The sequence below is a fragment of the Remersonia thermophila genome, chromosome 1 (assembly GCF_042764415.1).
Source record: "Remersonia thermophila strain ATCC 22073 chromosome 1, whole genome shotgun sequence".
NCBI classification, from domain to species: domain Eukaryota; kingdom Fungi; phylum Ascomycota; class Sordariomycetes; order Sordariales; family Chaetomiaceae; genus Remersonia; species Remersonia thermophila.
The window spans coordinates 3,243,859-3,265,279 of record NC_092217.1 but is presented as its reverse complement, the minus strand read 5'-3'; the positions used below and the strand labels follow the sequence as shown (position 1 = coordinate 3,265,279).

General features: G+C 60.4%; 6 protein-coding genes across 6 annotated transcripts; 3 read left to right on the top strand and 3 right to left on the bottom strand.

Annotated features, from left to right (window-relative positions):
* Positions 1 to 3,601: 3,601 nt before the first annotated feature.
* On the top strand, positions 3,602 to 7,082 carry VTJ83DRAFT_920 (uncharacterized protein; the record flags this gene model as incomplete). The annotated part of the gene is made up of 6 exons (XM_071014617.1): positions 3,602 to 3,614; positions 3,829 to 4,230; positions 4,813 to 4,965; positions 5,025 to 5,098; positions 5,156 to 6,949; positions 7,020 to 7,082. The coding sequence occupies 6 exons, from the start codon at positions 3,602 to 3,604 to the stop codon at positions 7,080 to 7,082; spliced, it is 2,499 nt and encodes an 832-aa protein (XP_070870273.1).
* A 1,178-nt stretch (positions 7,083 to 8,260) lies between these two features.
* Positions 8,261 to 9,080, top strand: VTJ83DRAFT_919 (uncharacterized protein; the record flags this gene model as incomplete). Its single annotated transcript, XM_071014615.1, has 4 exons — positions 8,261 to 8,308; positions 8,427 to 8,506; positions 8,600 to 8,651; positions 8,802 to 9,080. The coding sequence occupies 4 exons, from the start codon at positions 8,261 to 8,263 to the stop codon at positions 9,078 to 9,080; spliced, it is 459 nt and encodes a 152-aa protein (XP_070870272.1).
* Positions 9,081 to 9,469: 389 nt separating this feature from the next.
* VTJ83DRAFT_918 (uncharacterized protein) lies at positions 9,470 to 10,690 on the bottom strand (the record flags this gene model as incomplete). Its single annotated transcript, XM_071014614.1, has 3 exons — positions 9,470 to 9,706; positions 9,899 to 10,363; positions 10,496 to 10,690. The coding sequence occupies 3 exons, from the start codon at positions 10,688 to 10,690 to the stop codon at positions 9,470 to 9,472; spliced, it is 897 nt and encodes a 298-aa protein (XP_070870271.1).
* Positions 10,691 to 11,476: 786 nt separating this feature from the next.
* On the bottom strand, positions 11,477 to 13,672 carry VTJ83DRAFT_917 (uncharacterized protein; the record flags this gene model as incomplete). Its single annotated transcript, XM_071014613.1, has 3 exons — positions 11,477 to 12,816; positions 12,877 to 12,930; positions 13,009 to 13,672. The coding sequence occupies 3 exons, from the start codon at positions 13,670 to 13,672 to the stop codon at positions 11,477 to 11,479; spliced, it is 2,058 nt and encodes a 685-aa protein (XP_070870270.1).
* A 1,645-nt stretch (positions 13,673 to 15,317) lies between these two features.
* VTJ83DRAFT_916 (uncharacterized protein) lies at positions 15,318 to 17,415 on the top strand (the record flags this gene model as incomplete). The annotated part of the gene is made up of 4 exons (XM_071014612.1): positions 15,318 to 15,360; positions 15,495 to 15,518; positions 15,588 to 16,391; positions 16,454 to 17,415. The coding sequence occupies 4 exons, from the start codon at positions 15,318 to 15,320 to the stop codon at positions 17,413 to 17,415; spliced, it is 1,833 nt and encodes a 610-aa protein (XP_070870269.1).
* Positions 17,416 to 18,503: 1,088 nt separating this feature from the next.
* VTJ83DRAFT_915 (uncharacterized protein) lies at positions 18,504 to 21,252 on the bottom strand (the record flags this gene model as incomplete). The annotated part of the gene is made up of 3 exons (XM_071014611.1): positions 18,504 to 19,834; positions 19,900 to 20,236; positions 20,293 to 21,252. 3 exons carry the CDS (start codon positions 21,250 to 21,252, stop codon positions 18,504 to 18,506), a joined length of 2,628 nt encoding a protein of 875 aa, XP_070870268.1.
* Between the last annotated feature and the right edge of the window lie 169 nt (positions 21,253 to 21,421).

The following is a 21,421-nucleotide window of genomic DNA, read 5'->3' as shown; positions in this document are numbered from 1 at the left end:
CGTTTGTCGGCGACGTTTGAGGAAGTAGGACGGGCGTACGCGACTTGGATATCTCGAGCGAGGGCCAAGAATCCCAAGAATGTCCAAGAAGGCCTTCTGTTCGCGATGTTTGGCTGTGGGGGATCCGTAGGGGCTGGGCGCCGAGAAATTGCGCTGTGGCCGGCAACGTTAATGCTGAAAGGGGCGCGCCGAGGATTACACGACAGGAGAAATGAGTTCAGGGTCGTGCAGTTCCAGGTCGGATCACGCCGGGCTGCTTGGCTGTTGTACAACGGATTGGCAAGGTTGGCAAAAAAAGAAAAACCAGGGCAGGGTTTCCCTCCTTAGCACCGTTCTTGTTGCGTCGGGCTGGGATTTCGTTTTTTTGGAGGGGGTTTGTGGTTCAAAGCCGAGAAGGCGAGGGAGAGAGCAAGAAGCCCAGCACGGGCAGAGAGACGGGCACCGGCGCGTTATCGAATCGAAACACAGTGCATGCCGAGCCGGGACGACACTGTCAGGCCGTCTGTGTCTCTTGGGGAGGGTGGGGTTGGGCCACTTGCGCTATTTCACGGTATGGTACCTATCACAGCCTAGCCCGTCAGGGTATTCATGTCGTGCTCGTGGAGAAGGTTCCAGCGATTTGTTTTGCAGGCGGCCGTGCTGCGGACCGGCACTGGAGTTCCATGTCAGCGGAACTCCCGTTGTCTCTAGAGGCATCTTGACATGCCTCTTACTGTGTACTACTAGATACTTGTACCTAGGCCCCCGTCTGCGCGGCCGATGGTCCAGCACCACTTAAGTGCCTTACTGCCATAGTGCCGTGACCAGCAAACGGTGCGACTCTTGAAGCTTCGGCGATGTGTGCCTGTGCCGTATTTCCATGTTAGGTAGCGTGCTGTGGTACGTATTGCAACACTTCGCGAAGCTCCTGGCCAGGTTGTCTTGATGTCCCTTAACATCCAAATGAATAAATGGTGGGTTGGAATGCTTGTTTAATTAGCGGTCCCCCTCCCCCCTCCCCTCCATGCACCCTTCACTGCAGCAGCGTGCTTCGGTGATTCGTTGCATCCACGAAGAAAATGTGGCATCCTTGCCCATCCGGTTCCGACTTTCGCACTGTGTGCCTTCGAGACTTGCAGGAGAATTACTCGCACAGCATGACAATGTCTAAGCCCAGCCCAGGTCTTCCTCGGCGACTATTTTTTTTTTTTTTTTTGGAAAAGAAAATGGACGAGAAGATAACATCGTACCTACCGTGTAAGTTCCTTATGTCCCTTTGCTTATCTTTTCTTTTTCCTCTTTCTCTCCCAATCTTGTCCTGTTTCCTCTATGTTGTCGTCCCCATCGCTCACAACAAGAACGGGAACTCCGCGTTTCGACACACTGATCACGCAGTGGCAATCCCCCTGACTCCGCCTCCCCCACGCTCAGGGAAGACGACATACAGCAAAGTCGTGGAGCCACCATTCTATCCAGGAACGTGTTGGGTAGCTATTCAAAGAAACAGGAAAAAAACAGTAGCCAAATGAGATGCAAAGGGCGTAGCCATGTGTTTTTCTGTGCTCGACCGTCCAGTGCCAGATTCTGAGAGTTGCGGTGGAGGGTGACGGGGGGTCCGATGACGTGGTGACTCAGACGCCTCAGAGGTTGGGCACAAGAGGGCAATGGACGAGGACCTATGTATATCGACAACCTGGAACAATCTCTGCGTGTAGCAGATGCCCCTGGATCGCGATTTCACCGGCTTGGATGTTCAACGGACAAGACATCCCCTGTCGGCGCCACGACGCCGCACCGCCCCCAGGTCGTTTCGCTGCGGAATCCATCGCCAAGCCTGCCCGAGATGCTGGCAACCGCTTCTTGGCGAAGCTTGCTTCTCGCCCAAGTCGCGGGGAAGCGCCTTGGCGATGTGTGTTTCGGGCCTGCGCGGGCCCAGTCCACCCTGGCAGCAGCAGGCTCTTCCTCGCAAGGAACGGAGGCACGTAGTTCATTCAAGATCACGGCCGTAAGTCGCCGGGAGGGGCCAGCATGCGGGTTCGTCGAACCGCACGAGGAACGTGGGACAAGAGGATGCAGCGTGACGTGCGACCTCCGCAGCGGGCTTGACGGAGGTTTTTCTCGGCACCATTGGTTGAGCGCGGCTCCGGGATCTCGACTTCAGCACTTGCACAGGATTCCATCCCTAAGGTGCTCAAGGCTATTGGATCCAGGGTGTCTTTGCCATCGAGTCTTGGGAATTTCCTATCCTCCGAGACGGGGCTATCTGGAGTGAGACGGCAGGTTGACGAGGCAACTGGCACCTCTTGGAGGGGACGCTTACGCATACATGGGTAATGTCAACGTTGGTCCTGGAAGAACGGTAACTGCAGCCTAGCGGCGGGATTCTGAAAGTCGCCCGCCCAGCGATCCCGTCCGGTGCACGCTTGACCGACCCCGCATTGCGGATAGGCATGCCAATGGCCGATTGGGATGGTGTGCTCAGCCATGAGCTGACTCGCCAGACACATAGCCGCGGGTATTGACTGATCCCTGATGAACCCACCATCGTGCGTTTTGTGTGGATGGTCAGAAGAGGACGGGAGCGGTGCTGATCGAGGTTGTCTTTTTTTTTTTCTCTTTTTTTTTTTCCGGATGCGATGTAAATGGACGGCGGAGAAATTGCCATGCATGAGAAAAAAGCCTCAATGCTGCAGCAAGAAGCGCATTTTCCAAGAACGCTCTGTTGTACACTCTAAGACGACGGGAGGTGTGGGTGGAGGACCCGGGACGAATGGCATTTTCCAACTCCAGAGGGTTCGTTACCACGTGGACTAAGCCCACTGACACAAAGCGGGCTGCTGCAGAAGGCAAAGTCCAGCCTTGAAAGCTAAGCCGGGAATAGGACGGCAATCATCCAGGGTGGTGGATGGATGTTTCAACTTTCCAGATTGCCAAGCCCAAAATTGCCCTTCCGTTTGGCTCAGGCGGCCCCCCATGCTGCATGGACCTGAGGCACGGACTGCAGTGATTACACTGTGGATGAACCACCACACATCCGCTTCTGCGCCAGACTGCTGACAGCCACCTAGAGGTCGCAGCCATTTCGGTTTCTGGCTGTCGCAATCGTTTCTTTCAACCTGCACACTAATTGTGGCGAGTGTCGAGTTTCACTCCGTGCGCAGCGACTACCCGAGCTAGTGCCGTAAAGCTCCAGAGAACCTGAATCGCGGCTCCTGGGACAAGCCGGCGTCAAAAGTCCGGGGGGTCCATCTGTCCAATGACACCACCTCATCCCGTCCCCAGGCCATCCAATCCATCCAACGCCAAGCCGTTCTCTGCGGGAACCTGGAACTGAGCAGCCGCAGCTGGGCCCGGTAGCTGCTTTTCAGGGGTTCTCCATCCTCTCGTCCCAGGGCCTTCGTGCCCGTCCGCAGTTGAACCCCCATCCCCCGGGGCAGCTCCGTCCGGGACTGGCAATTCTTGATTCCAAACCACCAAAACACAACTACAGAAAAGCAGACTCCTGTCGGTCGGAAGTGTGGTACGGGGATTCCCACTTCCTTTTTGCATGTGCACGCCTGTCTGCCAGAAGGCCGAGAAACACGGCAATCCACTAACTAGTTACGGGGTGACAAGGCCACCAATGATCCGCGCTGGTATGTGCTGCCTCCTTCAATCTCGCCTGCCCCTGCGATGCGCGCCGCGCTCGTGTGGCTTGGTGCGCCGCCGCTCTCTTTCCCCCCTCCCCTGCGCCCAAGCCGGGCGATCCTCCTCTTCGCTCAGCGATCGGATTCTCGGATTCCCCTGTGCCTTACGTCCGTGCCACCGACTACCCAATTCTTCTAACGCATCGCCGTTTCTTCCGTCAAGACACCTTCGATCTCGAGGCCGACCCAGGGTCCGCTGCCAAACAGAATCCGACTCCCGACGGCTCCATCGCACCGCACCAGGCCGAGACCCTTCGCAAGGTCGCCGCCGAAACGGCCGACAACATTCGCCAGAGCACCGGCGCCTCGAGGAACCTCGATCCGCTTGACTCCGTTCCCCAGGACGCCCCCGATTCCGATTCGGCTCCCGGCCGCCCGACCAACGGCACCACCGCCGCCGGTACAATGCGCCTCGCCGCCCAACACGATGCCCTGGCCATCGCCCAGAACGGTGGCCTCTCGGCCCACGATGTCGACGACGCCGACATCGATCCCGCCGACGCCGACGTCGACCTCGATGACGACCTGATGGACAAGATATCCAGTTCGCCTTCGATTGAAGATGGTGGGTCAATCTTCGCTCTCCCCCTCGCTGCGTCGACCAGAGCCCAATCCCTCCCGCCCTCGGCCGCACCCGGTAGCCCCTTGGCCTCGTCCGATATCGACGACGCGAGGTCGTCGTCCCCATACCTCGAGAATCCCGAATATCTTCCGCTGGAGAGAGGCCAAGTGGCGCAGGACCAGCGCGGAGTCGCGCCGTCCCCATTTCTTTCTCGTGCCTGTCGCCATCATCATCACCATCATCACGCGGACGACCTCGCAGCCCAACCCGATGATGCCTCGAGCGAATCCAACAGGCTTCCGGCGAATTCGGGCCCGGACGACAGCGCAAACCAGCCCAACGAGGACCACAAGCCCAGCCAATTGGATGCCCGGGACGACCAGGACACGGCTGAGGAGATTGCCAACCCGGAGAACGAACGAGGCAACGATCACGATATACTGGACGGGCACAGCGCTTGCGATCTGACCGCGCCGTCCGAACACGATGGCGAAGATGGCGATGATGATGATGGCGGCTTTTTGGGACCCTCATACTCTAGATTCATCGACTCCGGTTGGGGCGGACAATGCTTACAAGACACAGAGGACATCGATTTCGATTTCGTCTATGCCCTCCACACCTTTGTCGCTACCGTCGAAGGGCAGGCCAACGCGACAAAGGGCGACACCATGGTCCTCCTCGACGACAGCAACAGCTACTGGTGGCTGGTCCGCATCGTTAAAGACAGCAGCATTGGTAGGTCCAAAGGCATCCGGATGCCCATGTGGGACACACGTGCTCACGTTTCTCGTCAGGATATCTGCCAGCAGAACATATCGAGACGCCCACGGAAAGGTTGGCCCGACTGAACAAACATCGAAATATTGATGTGAGTAGCGACACGGACCCACCCCGTCCCGGAGGGGCAGTTCCTAATGCGGTGCAGCTTTCCGCGTCCATGCTCGGAGACCAGCCGGACAAGACCCGCAACAATGGCATCATGTCTGCGATGAAGAGGAGGAAGGCCAAGACGGTCCAATTCGCCGCCCCAACCTATGTCGATTACTCGGATATCGACTACTCGACCGATGAAGACAACGCCGATGCTCAAGTGTTGGCGCAGGCCCAGCAGCAACAGCAGCAGGCGCAACAGGAGCAGCAAGAGCAGCAAGCAACCGAGGACGTCGAGATGGAGGACGAGACGGCCAAGGTGGAGCCGCTCAGGCCGAGATCACAGAAGCAAGCAACGGCCGACAAGCGGCAAGAAGCCACCGGCGAGAACAACGCATCATCCAACAGCAGCCCGAGCGCCGGCGGCAGCGATGGCGGCAGCGGCAAAGCGAACAAGAGCGGGACCCGCGTGGTGGCCGAAGTCACCGAGGGCAAGGGGAACGGGCCGAAGAAGACGAGCGATGGGACGGTGCGAGACTCGTTCTTCAAGGACGACACGGTGGAGACGAAGAAGATCACGCTGACCCCGAACCTGCTGCGCGATGACAACGACGAGCGGACATCGGTTGACAGGGACATGAAGCAGCGCCCCAGCCTCGACAGGCTGGAGAAAGATGGCTTCTTCGGCAAGGACGACAAGAAGAAGAAGAAGGACAAGGAGAAGGACAAGAAGCAGGGAGGCCTCCGGGGCTTCTTCTCCCGGAAGGATAAAAAGGCGAAGGGAGACGACGATGACGAGTCGTTCGGGAAGCGCTCCCTGGACGCCGACGCGCCCGAGAAGGATGGCGAGGAGGACGATTCGCTTGGAAACGTCGACAGGCAGGGTCCGCAGAGGAACCCGAGCAAATTGCAGAAGCAATACCCCAGGACCGAGCCGTCGCCGACCCGGCGGTCCAACAGCACGCGCGATAACGGCACCCGGGAGAACGGCGTGGATATCAAGGGCTTCCTGGCCGATTCGAGAGTCAGCAATGTGGCCAACGTGCCGCCGGCGTCGATGCGCCTGGTCCCGGAAAGCCCCAACGCATCCCCCGCGAGCAACGCGAGGGATCCTGCACGCAACATGGATCCGTCAGCGGGCAGGGGCACCCCGTCCAAGGCGCCCAGGGCCGAGCCCCGGTCGGCCCAGGTCATGGCCGCTCGGTCTCGTATGGACCTCGACGATTTCGACTCGGACGACGAGATTGCGTCGGAGTCCGGCCGGCCGGTCCCGGCGCCCGAGGCGCTCCGGTCGCAACAGCAACAACAGCCACAGCAACAGCAGCAAAAACCATCGCAGGGTCCCGCCCCAGGCTCAGAGCCCCCAGCGCAGCAAGGTGCGTCGTCATCATCGCGCAGCGGACCGGCACCCACGACCAACGACCGTCTTTCCGAGTCGCCCGTTCACGTGTCGCCCGTCCAGAACCCACCGCCGCTCGTGGCAGACCACTCGAGCCAGGAGGGCGAGGGCCGCGCCTCCCCGCTGTCGACGCCGTCGCCTGAGCTGATCGAGCGTGACGAGGCCGACGAGGCGCAGCGGCAGCAGTCGGGTGGCAGCGGCAGCCGCAAGGGGGCACAGGAGGCAGCGACTCCTTCAACCACCGCGGTGGCCTCGCCGCCGCCGCCGGAACCGCAACCTGAAGTCTGGGATGACGCAAGCCTGCGCGCCTTTTTCGATTCGGGGGCCGACGTTCGGGACTTGCTTCTCGTGGTGTACGACAAGAACGACGTGGACGACATTGGCGCGGACCATCCGGTCGCGAGGAGCTTGTTTATGGAGCAGAACGCAAAGTTGGCCGAGATAGCAACTGTAAGTCTTTTTTTCCCCTTGTCCCAAGGGTTGCGGATGAGTGAGTTTGCTGACAAGATCCGTGACGAAGCGGCTCGACGATATGCTCGGCGACTGGCTGGCAAGGAAGCAGAGGCTGAGGGGAACCGTTTGAGTCTTACTGGACGGGTTTTCCGCCTCAGCTCTGCGCGCATTTCGACTCGTCTCTTCGCCCGTTTTTGGTTTCTTCGCTTGTCTCTCTCTTCTACGACCCAAACGCTTTCCTTGTTTGCCGGCGGTGCTCGTCTTTTGAACTGATTTCTTTCACCGACTCCTCCGTGCGGGCGGAGCTGTTGTTTTGGCTGGCCAACTTGCGGTGGAAAGGGGAGGAGGGTACTTGCCGCACGGTTTCATGTCGGCGATGTGTAACAGACTCTTTCTTTTTTTTTTTTTTCTCAGCCGCTGCAGGCTGGGATTATCGAGGCGCGGCGATGGGCAGGGCTTTGGGTTTTACATTTCTCTTTTGTTTTTTCTTCGGCCATGTTTTTATTGTTATCCCCCCCCCCCCCCCCTCGTTGCCGTTCTACCTTACTTCCTAGTAACCCCATGATGTCACGATACCCTTATCACTGTGGAGGAAATCAACACGGAGACATATTACCCGTCCAGGTCTCAGCCGACAGGTTGACATGTGGTGTGGGGATGCGGATTGTGCCGAGGCTCCTCTGCCGCAACGCAGGATGGGGCTTTCTAGGCTTGTTTCCCAGGTTGCCTGAACATCCCGAGAAACACGATGTCGTGCTCGTTCGCTTCGATCATGGCTGATGCAGCACAGGGCAACGTAGGCCTAAGCATAGGCGATGGCGTACTGTGTCGATAGGCAAGCCCGTCGAGTTGGGCCTTGCCCATTGGCGGCTGGCGGCTGGCGCCGTGCATATCCCGAGGGCGGATTTACGGCAGCGGCTCTGTGCGCTGGCACGGGATTCGCACTCGCCTCGGGGCTTGGCTACAGACGCTCAGGAGGAAGCGACCAACCGTCGGGGTTGTTGATCGCACAGAACCCGCTGGATCCATCCGGGCCTCTAACCGAACAAGGAATAGTCGCTGTCTCGGGAAGTGCCGTCAAGAGGGAAAAAAAAAAAGAGGGGACAACGACTTCCGATGCTGTTGACAGTGAATCTCTCCTTGGCTGAGTGGAGTTTAAAAGGACTGATCCTTTGACATCTCGAGTTGGCTTGGAGCTTCGAGCCTACCCGGTCAGACAAGCCTTGTGATTCTTTTGCCTTGACGTTTGGTCGAAAAGAAGAGCGGCAACTCCAAGTGCACAACCCGAACTTACATCCACCAGCAACCATGGCGTCCTTCCTTGATCTGGACTCGGCCAACTGGTCGTACTACAGCGTATGACACTTCCCACCTCGTTTGGAAGATGCCTAGCTATAGGACAACATCCCCCATACCACCTACACAATGCCAACCCCTATGACCAGAAGCTCAGGACTAACGGATTGTGAACCAGATCCCCGTGGCGTTCTTCCTGTGCATGGTCCCCCACGCCTATGCCATCGGCCTGGCTGGCAAGAACTATGACATCGCCAAGTACGTCTTGCCCCTCCTATCTCCCCATGCCTGGTACTCCCGACGCATGGGAGGGCGACGCACCATGCTAACACGGATTCCCCCCCACGCCAGCCCGAGGAAGACCGAGGAGCTCTGCGCCAAGGACGAGAAGATGAGCAAGGTCGTAAGTTGGGTCCCAAACCACCTACCTACCTACCTCCCCTTCCGACTTAACCACCACGCACACGCACATATATATATATATATATATATTATACGTACGCACCGAAGAGAAGCAAGGTGACGCTAACGCCCCGGTGACAACGAACAAAAGACGCTCAAGCGCATCTCCCGCGCCCGCGCCGCCGCCGCCAACGGCTTCGAGACCATCGCCCTCTACGCCACGGCCATCACGGCCGGCAACGCCGCGGGCCTGTCCGCCGGGCGGATGAACCGCCTCGCGCTGACGTACGTGCTGTCGCGCGCCGTGTACAACTACGTCTACGTCGTGCTGCAGGACAACGCGCGCCTGGCGGGCGTGCGGCCGCTGGTGTGGGGCGTCGGCATCGCCGTCATCATGAGCCTGTTTATCGGGGCGGCGGGCAAGCTGTAAAACAAGGTTGTCGGCATGAGGGACGGGGAAGAAGGGAATCTTGGAGTTGACGGGGCAGGGCGGCGGGATGGCAACGTGTAGTATCCATGTGTACCAACAGCTCCATAGATGTGGGATGTGTGGTGGTTATTCACCTTTTTTTTTCTCTCCCCTTTCTTCTCTTCGATGCTGTCTTTCTGTCATCTCCCATCTAGCGTCCTCCTCTTCCTCCGTTTTTTTTTTCCTTGTCCTCATCCGCCCGGAGCCATCTACCTGTTCGGCCGCCCGTCCCTCCATAGCCACAACGTCTTACGCTGCCCAAGAAACCAAAGTCGTCAGCAACCCCTTCCCTCAACAATGCTCCTGCGCCCGCCCGGCAAGCAACACACGTGCCAAACTCGACCAACGAGTCAAGGCTCATCGGGGCCGCTCATGACCGTCGTGATGGCACCGTCCTCGATGTAGACGCCCGAAAAGCAAAAGTCCTCGTTGGTAGCATCCGAGCAGCCCGAGCGCGGCAGCTCCTGCACGCCCAAGTGCCAGTCGGCGCCGTTGGACGACGTCGGCACCGACACGGGCGGCACCACCTGGTGCAGGGGCGCGCCGCCTTCCGAGCGCCACAGGCCGACCCGGTTGGCCGAGAAGTCCTATCGGAGCGGGGCGATCTTTGTTCGCTCTTGTGCTGTTTCTTTTTTTTCTCCCCCGCCCTCTCTCCTTTTCTTTTTTTTTTTTTTCTTCCTTGCCGTCAATCGAAGCGAGCGGGTGATACGAAGGACGGGAAGGCAGGCAACAAGAGCGGAAAGAAGAACAAAAAAGCGATCGTCGACCAACGAACGTACACAGTAAATGTACAATCCCCTAGTGCACTGCGTAGGCAAAGCTCGTGCCCCGAGACCCCCCGGGCCTTCCACCCCGTCTTCCAACCAGCTCTGCTGGTTCGCCGTCCACTGCAGGCTCGGGTTACTCTGCGCCTGCTCGCCGCCGATCCAGCCGTGTTCGCGCTCGGCGAAGCGGCTTTTCCGAAGAAGGCGATCTGGTGCTCGCGGAAGACGCTCGGCGCGGTTGGCGTCCCTGCGCACGAGGCTGAAGGTGGGTGTGGACCCGGCCGCGGTGGGATGGCCCGCGCGCGCCTCCGCGGGATGAGCTCGGCGCGCCGCATGGTTTTGCCCGTTCGGGTAGGCCGTGCTGTCGAGCGTGATCTTGACGCCCTGCCGCGAGCCCGTGTCGGCGGGGTTCTTGTGCCGTGCGGTCGGGCGGCAGGTTGCCGTGGCGCTCGACCGGGCCCGAGCCGTGGATGCAGTACCCTGCGAAGGAACTCGTTGGCCCCCTTTTTTTTTTTTTTTTTTTTTTTTTTTTTTTTTTTTTGGCTGTTGTCTTGAGCTTGCAAGGAAGAGAAAGCTGCAAGGAAAGGAAGAGCGCGTACGGTACCGCCCGACCTGGTTGGCCCATGACCGCCTGTTGAGGCCGGCCGAGCTGGGGAGCTCGTTGAGCCGGCCGTCCCCGAGAACGGCGGCGTCAACCGAAGCGGCGAGGGCCGCGAGGACGGCAGCAGCAGCGAACTTCATGCTGAACCGCTTCAGTAGAACGCCGGCAAAGCAAGCCGGGAAGAAGATCAGGACAGACCGGGTCATCAACAAGCAAGGCACAGCCCGTCGGGAGCGTCCTACCGTCCCAGGGTCCGGCCCTTTGTATGTCTAATAGATGTATTAACCACCCCCCCTCTCGTTCTCCACAGTCTGCTCTGGAGCACCTCCATTTCGTTCATCACGTTTCCGTCTTACGCAATAACCTCATCTTTACTCCAAATCACGCTGTCTGGTTTGATATTCATTCACCTACCGCCCCTCGGCCGGAATGGCTCCCGGATCGGGCTAAGAACGGAGCACCCGCCCTCCAGTCCGGAGAACATTCAAAGACAACAGCCATATGGGGCATGCTACCCAGTTCTCTGCTGCTATGAAAGTCTTGGTGATGACATGTTCCGCATAGATCTCCTTTATGTGAGGGGAGGACGCGGGGATCAGACTCCTGGGTGTGCTCTGCCCCTGACCGTCACCGACCGGAATCAATATCAACAACACACGGAGGATTGTCGCGTACTATTATCACCCCTATATAAAAGAAAAAAAGAAAATCCCTGATGATACCGACTATTCTGTTTGCAAAGCAATGCAAGAAAAAAAAAAATGGAAAATAGGGCGCATATATCCACCCACCCGCAGACGCCGTCCAGTTCCACCCAATTACCCCTGTGCCATCTTAGCAACCGTCCATCATGATGCGAAAGGGCTAGAACATGGTATGCGTCTATCCAAGATGTCCGATTCTGAGAAACCATGTGCACAACTGATACGCAACCAGCCCGCCACGCCAGCCCGCCTCTTAGACAGGCTTGAGCGCCCGCCTCCTTGTCCGCCTCAATCATACTCGGCGCCCCCAAAGCTCCGATTCCTCACCATGGACGCCCTGTCCAAGCTCACCCTCGACAGCGTTTCGTGGGAGCGCCTTCTGCTGTGTGCCGTGCCGGGTCTGCTATCGCTCGCAGCATCGCCGTCTTCCACGGAGCGCACGGCGTCGTAGGCACCGGCGGAGGCGCCGCCCGGCTCGTCGCGGATGCGGTAGATGAAGAAGACGGACGCAAACACCGTCAGCCCGCCAAGAGCCAGGACGATGGCGATGCTGTGATCCCCCGGCACGCCGCGCGGCTTCTGGAAGAGCTTGAAAATGATGCTGCTGAGGACGGTGGCAATGATCTGCGGGGCGGCGATGGCCATGTTGTGGATGCCCAGGATAACGCCCGCCTGATCGCCGTCATCCTCTTCGCCCGAGGCAGAGCCGAGCCGGCGGCTGGACGAGTTCTCGTCCGACGAGTACCCGTCGAGCGAGGCGACGGCGCGGTCGCCGGGCGAAAGGTTGCGCTGGGCGTTCCGGGCGCGGCGGAGCTCGTCGCGGCGCGAGATCTCGGCGCTGATGATGGCCCAGGGGGCCCAGAGGGTCAAGGCCCAGGTGATGCCGACCAGGCCGATCAGGACGGTGGCTGCCGTGACGGTGCGCACGAGCACGGTGCACAGCATGCAGCCCGTGAAGAGCAGCTGGGCGAGCATCCAGGCGCGGCGGAGGGTGAAGCCCGGGATGACGAGGTAATCGAGCCACGACTTCTTCTCGTCATCATAGGCCTTGACGGAGGCCGGGCTGTCTTCGGCCGCGGCGCTGGGTATGGCGTCGTAGGTGGGTTCGATGAAGAAGGGGAGAAAGACGTTGGTTGCCAGGCCCATGATGGCAAACATGAGAAGGGCAAACGTGCCCTGGCGGGTGGCGTCCTCGTAGAGCTTGTCGAGCTCCTGATCGGTCATGTTGGGATTCTCGCGGAGGAAGGGCTCGGCGTAAATCTCGCCGACGTAGGCCGAGGTGTAGAACAGCATGGGAAAGAAGCCGATCCAGGCGCAGAATTGGACCTCGCAGACCTTCCGGGTCTGGGGCGGCAGGCGGCGGATCGAGGCGAAGATGGTGCGGAAGAAAGCGAGGGGCCCGGGCTTGTCCTTGGGAGGCGGTCCTTCCAGGCGCGGGTCGCGCTCGCGGATGAAGATGCAGCTGAGCGCGACGGTCACGACGAGGGCAATGCTGGCGATGGCGCAGAGGTCCTTGAACTGGGTGTCGCCAAAGAACCAGAGAACGGCGGGGAGGTCCATGTAACCGGCGAGGTAGCCCAGGATGTTGCCGATGCCGACGAAGCGACTAGCCATGGCGTTGGCGCTTTCTGCGAGGGAGTCAGTCCGACAGGTGCGCGAGGCTCGTCGAGGGGTGCTGGCAAACGTACCTTGCTGGTGGGTGGGCGCGCAGTCGACGATGAAGGCGCGGATGGCAGCCTGGACTGTTTTGCATTGCGATCAGCCGCCTCTCTCGGGCCAGGTGTCCAAGGGCTGCGGAGAAGGGGAAATCAATAGCCTACCCGTGTTGATGGCAAAGTCGAGGATGTAGACCCACAAGACAGCAACGACGATGACCGAGACCTTGACAAACTCCGAGTCTGGCTGGGCGCCAAACAGGCCGAGAAAGCCGCCAACGGTCTCCTTGGTCCAGGCGAGCATCATGAGCGAGGCGATGGTGGCGATGGTGCCGCCAATCATGAAGGGCTTGCGCTTGCCCCAAGGGATGCGGCACTTGTCGCTGAGCAGGCCGACGTAGGGCTGCACCAAGGTGCCCGACAGCGGACCGGCGATCCAGACGAGGGCCATGAGGGACTTGCTGATGCCGAGCGAGAGCAGGTACGGGGAGCCGTTGGACAGCTCGACGGACCAGGCGATCTGCAGGCCGCCGATGCCGATGGTCAGGAGGATGAGGTACCAAAGGCTCTTGGTGGCTTGGTGCTCGTCGGGCTTGCCGGGGGGGAGCTGGCCTTCGATCAGGCCCTCCTCCTCGCCCGAGGTGGGAGAGAGCAGAGGCGAGTGCTCGCTGGTCGGCCCCTGGCCGTATCCTGCCCGGTCAGCGCCATCGTGCTCGTCCTCTCGACCTGCGACTTGCCCCGAGTCCTTGCTGGTCGAGTTCTTCCGGGCCTGCGCTCCGTTGGTCCCGGGCTGGTCCTGACTCGGTGCGTCGGCGGAAAGCGGCGGCATATGAGGCGGCGGTAGCTGGGCAGCAGGCGTCGGATGGGAGGGCGAGCCAGGTGAAAGAAGACGGACCGGACCGGCTGTGCCTACGGAAGCCCGCGCTTGGTTGGGGTGCGTCGTGTCAATCGGCAGGCGACGGCCGAAGCTACGTGGGGAGGGGAAGGGGCTTGCGACGGGAACCGACGAGGAGACGGCGATGTCTCTGGGCTCGTTCGAACAGCGGGGCGGTCGGAGTTAAAAGAAGCCAAGCCTAACGTTCCAGCATGAAGCATCCAATTGGCGGGGCGCGCCGGTCACCAGGCGGACAGGCTGAGGAGGGGAATGCCACGAGATGGCTGTCATGCGCTTGTCATGTGGGACAGAGGATGCGGGAGGCGTGGTGGGTGGGATGGGTGCAGCTACGGGCGCATGCAGCAGCTCCCAACGGGCAGGCCACAAGGCGAAGCAGCTGACGGAGGACGGCGGCGAGGTCGCCGAGGGTTAAACGCTGACGTAACGATGCGCTCTTCCACCCTGGCTCGCGAGGAGGGAAGATGGAAGGGAAGGACAGAAGACCAGACAAAGGCAATAGGCGGGTTTCGGGGCCGACGAGACAAACCGCCGAGATGGGAGGAAGAAGGAAGAGGGAAGACGGGAGGATGGGAGGATGGGGAAGATGGAAGGATGGAAGTGAGTGCCACCTTGTGTTGAGAGGTCCAGTGCTCCTGTCATGGATGGATGGGTCCATGGGGCTGAGGTGGTGGGCGGGCGGGCGGGTAACACCTACCAACAGGAATGATGTCGTTTCACGGCAAGGGTGGGGCCGCGGGGATCCACCTTCTCCAGGTTCCGCTTGGCTGTTTCTTGGGTTCCTTACGCAGTAGGGTAATCCTAGGTATTGTAGCATACTGCGTACAGTCTATAGTACCGTGTATCATAGCACAACGTCCCCTCGAAGCCGGCTTTCGGCACTGTGCCCCTAAGGTACTGTGGAAGGTAGAGGATCAAACACGTCGGACGATGACTGGATGCAAGTGTTTGTCGGAGCCCAAGGGGATCAAGTCCTGCTACTATATACAAGTAAATACTGTGGCTGCACACGGATGCCGTCCCGGGTCCCTTATCCCAGCGAGTGAGGAGTGAGGGTTGTTCTGATCCTCTGACTCGGACTGGACCCTGGGACTGCCCGTTGGTTCCAGCTCCAGGTTCCGTTTCCCGTCCAAGCTCGAGTGGGACCAAGACGGGGCAGCCGCGCACGCGCAACTGGGCGACTGGGCCATGGATGTCCATCTCCAACCAAGGCGACCTTTACCTTTTACGCTTGCTTTGCCGTCTCCATTTCCCATGACACCGTCCTGTCGCTGGATTTCTCATCCGTAACGGATACTCCCTAGCTCGACATCGGATCTGCGCCACCAACCAACCACCCAAACGCGCTTCTGCTAGGCCGTCGCCCTCGCCGTCCGTCTATCATCGAACCCTGACCCTACTGCGTAGGGAGTCAGTCTCAGCGCCGATCCAGTAAAAGTGCCTCAAAAGACTTCCAAAGACATCAAATCAAGCCTCGACCCTCGTCCCTCGACGCGCGCCCGTTTCTGCGCCCGGTCGCCAACGCGACGGCGGGCTTCGGTCCTGCGAAACCGCCCCTCCCCCTTCCTTTACAACCGCCATCATGGCTACCGAAACCATCGTCAATGCCCTCGTGGGGCTTGCCAGTACGCCGCCATCCCCTCCCCCCACCCCCCGCTTCCGGCTCCCGGCTCCCGGCTCCCGGCTCCCGGATCCCGGTTCCCCACCCCTCTCCCGGCTCCCCTGCGAGACTCGACACTGACAGCACAATATATTGCAGAGAGAGATGAAGAAGACCCGGCCGGTAGGACCATGACAGCAACACCGATCGCATCCCTTCCCCCGCCCCCGGCTGGCTAACGCGGCGATGCAGGCGACGACGGCCCCAAGCAGGAGCACGATGCCTCCTGGGCCATCTTCATCCTCATCATGCTGCTCATCGTGGCCTTTTGCACCAGCTACACGATGCAGCAGCGCCGAATCACGGCCATCCACGAGACCGTCGTGTCCATCTTCGGCGGCATGACGGTCGGCCTGATCCTGCGAGTCTCGGGCTTCGACTCGATCCGCGACCTCGTCAACTTCAACTACCAGTACTTCTTCAACCTGCTGCTGCCTCCCATCATCCTCTCGTCCGGCTACGAGCTCCACCAGGCCAACTTCTTCCGCAACATCGGCACCATCCTGACCTTCGCCTTCGCCGGCACCTTCATCTCGGCCGTCGTCATCGGCGTGCTCCTGTGGCTCTACACGGCCATCTCGCTCGAGGGCCTCGAGGTGACGTGGATCGACGCCATCCAGGTCGGCGCCACCCTGTCCGCCACCGACCCCGTCACCATCCTGGCCATCTTCAACACGTTCAAGGTGGACCCCAAGCTCTACACCGTCATCTTTGGCGAGTCCATCCTCAACGACGCCGTCGCCATCGTCATCTTCGAGTCCGCCCAGAGCGCCGGCGAAAAGGGAAGCGCCATCGGCTTCGTGAGCCTCCTCCACGGCATCTGGTACTTCTTGTCCGAGTTCTTTGGCAGCTTGGCCATCGGCGCCTTCGTCGGCGTCCTGACCGCCCTCGGCCTCAAGTACACCTACGTGCGCCGCCACCCGAGCATCGAGAGCAGCCTGGTCGTCCTCATCGCCTACGCCACCTACTTCTTTGCTCAAGGCATCGGCATGTCGGGTGCGTCCCCGGCTCCCTTCTGCTCTCTCGCGCCGCGTCCTCACGGCTAACGTCCAGGGCAGGTATCGTGGCGCTGCTCTTCTGCGGAATCACCCTCAAGCATTACGCCTACTTCAACATGTCGCGCCGCACCCAGCTGACCACCAAATACTTTTTCCAAGTGACGGCGTCGCTCTCCGAAAACTTCATCTTCATCTACCTCGGCCTGGCCCTGTTCACCGAAAAGAACCTGGTGTACCAGCCGCTTCTGATCATCGTCACGGTCCTGGCCGTCTGCGCCGCGCGCTGGCTCGCCGTCTTCCCCTTATCCAAGGCCGTCAACTGGTTCATCCGCTACCGCGCCCGCCGCTGGGGCCGCGAGGCCGCCGAGGAGCTGCCCTACAGCTACCAGGTCATGCTCTTCTGGGCCGGCCTTCGCGGCGCCGTCGGCGTCGCCCTGTCCGCCCTCTTCAAGGCCAAAGAGACGGCCGCCCTCCAGGCCACGGTCCTCGTCGTCGTCGTCCTGACCGTCATCATCTTTGGCGGCACCACCGCCCGCATGCTCGAGATCCTGGGCATCCGCACCGGCGTGGTCGAGGATAACGATTCCGACGACGAGTTCGACATCGAAGCCGTCGGCGGCGGCGTGTACAGGCGCACCGACACCGCCATCGGCTACACCCTCCGCGGCGCGGCCGTCCCGCTGGGCAGCGTCGGCGGGCCGGCAACCTCGGGCGGGGACCGCAACGGCTGGGCGTCGGGCCACAGGTCGCCCAGCATCGCCGGGCCGCATCGCCACAACAGCCGCAGCCGCCGCGGCAAGAGCGCCGCCGCCCACGAGTACGAGCAGTCCGGCCTGCTGGGCCCCCCGTCCGGCAGCAACAGCGACGCGGACCTTGACAGCGACATCGACATCTCCGACCTCCCGCCCCCCGCGCCCGCGCCCAAGAGCAGCCGGTCCAGCCCGATGCCGCCGCCGCCTCCCGCCCCCGACGCCGATGGGCCGGGGCGGCAGGCGCGTCACGGCAGCAGCAGGCGCCGCTGACGGCGACGGCGGCCATCAGGCAGCTGCTGAGGGCCGAGGACCCGTCGGCGCTGCTGAAGCAGCTGGATGAGGACTTTATCAAGCCGCACCTGCTGCTGGACGGGGGCGGCGGGAGAGGTGGCGGGTCGGGATCTCACTAGACTAGGCTGCTTCCCTAGGGTATAAGATACCTAGGTAGGTAGGGACGTTGGGAGGATTGGCGACATGGTTTGGTTTGGTTGGGTTGGGTTGGGTTTGGTTTGGTTGGGCTTCTTGGTCGGGTCGGGTCGGGTCTTGTCGATTGATGGTTTTGTTCGTCATGTACGAGTTACACATTGCTACACTGCTTCCTACCCACATACCTAAGGTGTACGTGGGGTGGAGGCCTCTCCCGGTCCTGACCTCGAAAGGTTCTACCTCATGAGAAATGGCATGCGAATGCAACGGAGATCAATTTCCGGTTTTGGTTTTGGAAGATGGACCGAAGGAGGAAGAGGGAGGGGCATTCACTAGGCGTTTTTGGCTTGGGGAGGCGGGACTCTGTATGTGAGTCTTTGTTTTGAGGTCCACAATGGAAAGGCCACCGCAGCCGGAGGCATGTTCTGGTATTCTGCCGAGCGTCTGGCTCTGATTTGGTGTTTCCCATGTGGATTTGTTTAGGTACCCTATCTAGTATATAGTATAGTACCCGTTCATCTCGCGCGCTTGAGTTCTCGCCCATCTTCGTGCGGGCTGGATAAACAAGTCGATGAGAACACTCCATCACCACCAAGGAGCCGCTGACTTTTCGAATACAAGAGGCATAATAGCTCCTTTGAAATTTCAAGACTACGCTGACACTATGGTCCTAGCCTATTGAGGTTTGGTTTTTTGTTTGCCCGCTCCAACAGTCAACGCACATGGGTATACCCGCAATCGAAAACATGAAGAAACCATATCCCAGGCAAAAGAAGAAAATGAAAAAAAAAAAAAAAGTCAAGAATGGTGTCAGCGAGAGAGTAGGGGGGAAAGCAACGGCGCCGCAACCTTTCCTCGATTCCAAAAAAGCTCCAGGCTCCAAGGAAGAGATATGAGGGGTGCTGCTGCGTGCGCCGTCCCCGTGTGATGGTTTAGATGTCTGTTTCCGACTTCTCCCTCCTCGGCCACGTCCTTGAGCTCTCACCACCGTCCCCTCTCGGAGGCAGCCCCGCCACTTCGGGCAACACCTCCTCCACCGGCCTGGGCCTCTCCTCGTCATCCATCATCAGCCCAAAGTTTGGCTCGCTCGGTGGGTTGTGGATGCCCGGAATGCCCGGGTGCCCCGGCATGGGGTCTTCGGGCGGTTGGTCTCCGCGCTGCTGGACGCGCTTGATGCGGCCCGTTTGCTGGTCGACCCACGAAGACACGCTGCGGAAGCGCACCGGGTGGTCCTCGCTCGTCTCGGTGTAGACGGTCTCGCGCCGGCCGGCGGTGGTGGTGGTGGTGTAGATGCTGCTCGCGCTGATGCTAGGCTGGCGACGAGGGATGGGAGGCGCGGCGGATTGTCGGGCTTGTTGCGTCTGTTGGGACATCCAGGAGAAGCGGGTGGTGTAGGGTGGGTGTTGCTGTTGGGGGCTGTTGGATGCAGATCCTGAAGCGAGGAATGGCAGAGGAGGCACCATGTCGAAGTTTCCATCGCCGAAGCCCGAGGAGAGCGATGTTGATGTCGTCATGTCGCTCACGGCGTTGCTTGGCTGGCGGTGTATTGGCTGATAGGTGGGCACGGGATAGGGCTGCGGGATGACGGGCTGGGTGTAGTAAGAAATGGGCGAGGCCCCGGCAAGGAGCGGGCTCGCCGTGGTTCCGCTGGCGGGGGTCATTGCGCTGCTGAACTGAGCCGCATTGGTTGAGCTGAAGGACTCTTGGGGTTGGTGTGCGAATCTCGGCACATCCGTCATGAGAGTGAGGGGAGGACGGTCGGCGGCGGTGTAGGTGGCTCGAGGATACGGTGGCGTTGGATACATATTGCTGGCAACCGTCGCGTCTTGTCCAGGGAGCACCGCCTCGGGATTCAGCGGCCAGGGCTGCTGCTGTGGCTGCTGCCGTGGCTGCTGTTGCAATTGCTGCAGTGGTTGTTGCGGCGGTTGCTGTGCTTGCTGAGGCTGTGATGGGGGTGGCAGCGGGGGCAGAGGCGGCTGTTGTACTTCCCGCTGCATCATCCTCCTCTTTTCGGACACCAGGGAATTTTCCGATGCCGAAAAATCCGAGGCAATCGCTGGCTTTTCGCGGTAGCTTGGCGGAGCAGATAGGGCAGTTGACGTCGAGGCTTCCGCCTTATGCCGGCTCCTTACCCAGGGCAAAGAGATTCTGTAGCTGGGGCTGCGTTGAGGCGCCTTCGGGCCGTCGCCGGAAGACGTCCTCTTCGGGCTTCTCTTTGACCGCCAGAACATCCAGAGGATAAAACACAAGAGCACAAAGCCACCTGGCTCACGCACCCTGTCAGCGCCGTACCCTTGCACAGAGCCACGGGGATCGCGGAACACCTACTAACGGAGCCAACCGAGACCAAGATGCGCTCGGCTGTTGGGTCCATTGCGGACTTGGAAACCTCGACCAGATCCTTGGGGAGAGCATTCCCTCCATCGTCGGCCGGGCCGGTGTCATCCATGGGACCTCCCGTTGGCGGGTTGCTGGGACTCGGAAGCGGAAGTGGAACGACCGGAGGGATCGGGGGCGCTGGCACGGACGTGGGAAGCGTCGGCTCGGGTTGAGAAAAAACAGGACCGACCGAGTCGACGCTGTCCACGGACCCGGCCAGATTGGAGTTCGGCACATCGCTGGTGGCCACCGGGGGGATAAGGTTAGTGGTAGCGGTCGGAGTTCCCTGGGACGAGTTAGCGAGTTGGCACTCTGTCAGCCGGCAGATCAGGCCAGGCTCACCTCTGTGATCGGGACATTGACCACGGGGACATCGGTCACGGCAGACTGGAAGACAAGCTCGGGGGCTGTGGGAAGCGGCTCCGGGATAGGGACGGCTTCCGTAGAGGCTGGCGGTTCGGGAGATACGCTTTGCGTGCTGTCGGCCTCGGTGGTCGTCGGGATGGCAGGCGTGAGAGATGGCGACGTCGTGGTCGTGGTCGTGGTCTCGGACGGACTGCTCGAGGTCGGAGTAGTGGTGGATCCGGCGTCATTCCGACTCCCATCCTGGCCGGATCCTCCGCCAGAGCGTCCATCTCCTAGCTGGCCATCGCCGTTGCCGTTGCCATTTCCGTTCCCCCGGCCGCTCCCGTTGCCGTTGTTGTTGTTCCCGTTCCCGTTCCCATTACCATTGCCGTTGCCTCTCCCATTACCGTTGTCTCTACCGTTGCCGTTTCGGTTGCCTCTGCCGTTGTTGTTGTTGTTGTCGTCGTCGTCGTCATCATCTGAGTCATCCGAGTTGCGGAATCTCCCGCCTCGAAAGCGGTCGAGGAACCTGCCAAGGCCGCTGCGGCCCCTGCCATTGTTGTTGTTGTTGTTGCTGCTGCTGCTGCTGTCGTCGTCGTCGTCGTCGTCGTCGTCGTCGCGATCGTTGCCTGCCCCGTTTCCGTTATTCCCACGATCGGCGCCATTACTGCCGCTGTTGTTGCTTTTGTCATTGTTGTTCCTCCCGTTGCCCGAATTATTCCCTCCACTCCCGTTCCTATTTCCGCGGTTGTTCCCTCCGCGAAAACGCCTGCGGCCGCTGTTGCTGTCGTCGTCGTCTTCGTCGGCCTCCTCGTTGTTCCGACTACCACCGCGATTCTGACGGCCATAGACCATACGCGTCGGCAAGAACTGGATGTCGTCCGTCGTCCGCCTCCGCGGTACGGCGGACTGGCTGATGTGTAATGGTGCCATCTGCTCGACACCCGACCCCAGCATTCCGGGGCCATGTACGAGATGGGGCGATAGTAAGCGGGTCAAGACGCCCTGCAAGATGATATGGCCAGAGACATGGGATTGAAGTTGTTGGGGGGGTTCCTGTCCAAAATGTCGCGGCTGGAGAAGACGGCGCTCTCAACACCCCATCAAGGGACCGAGCGAAGAAGTG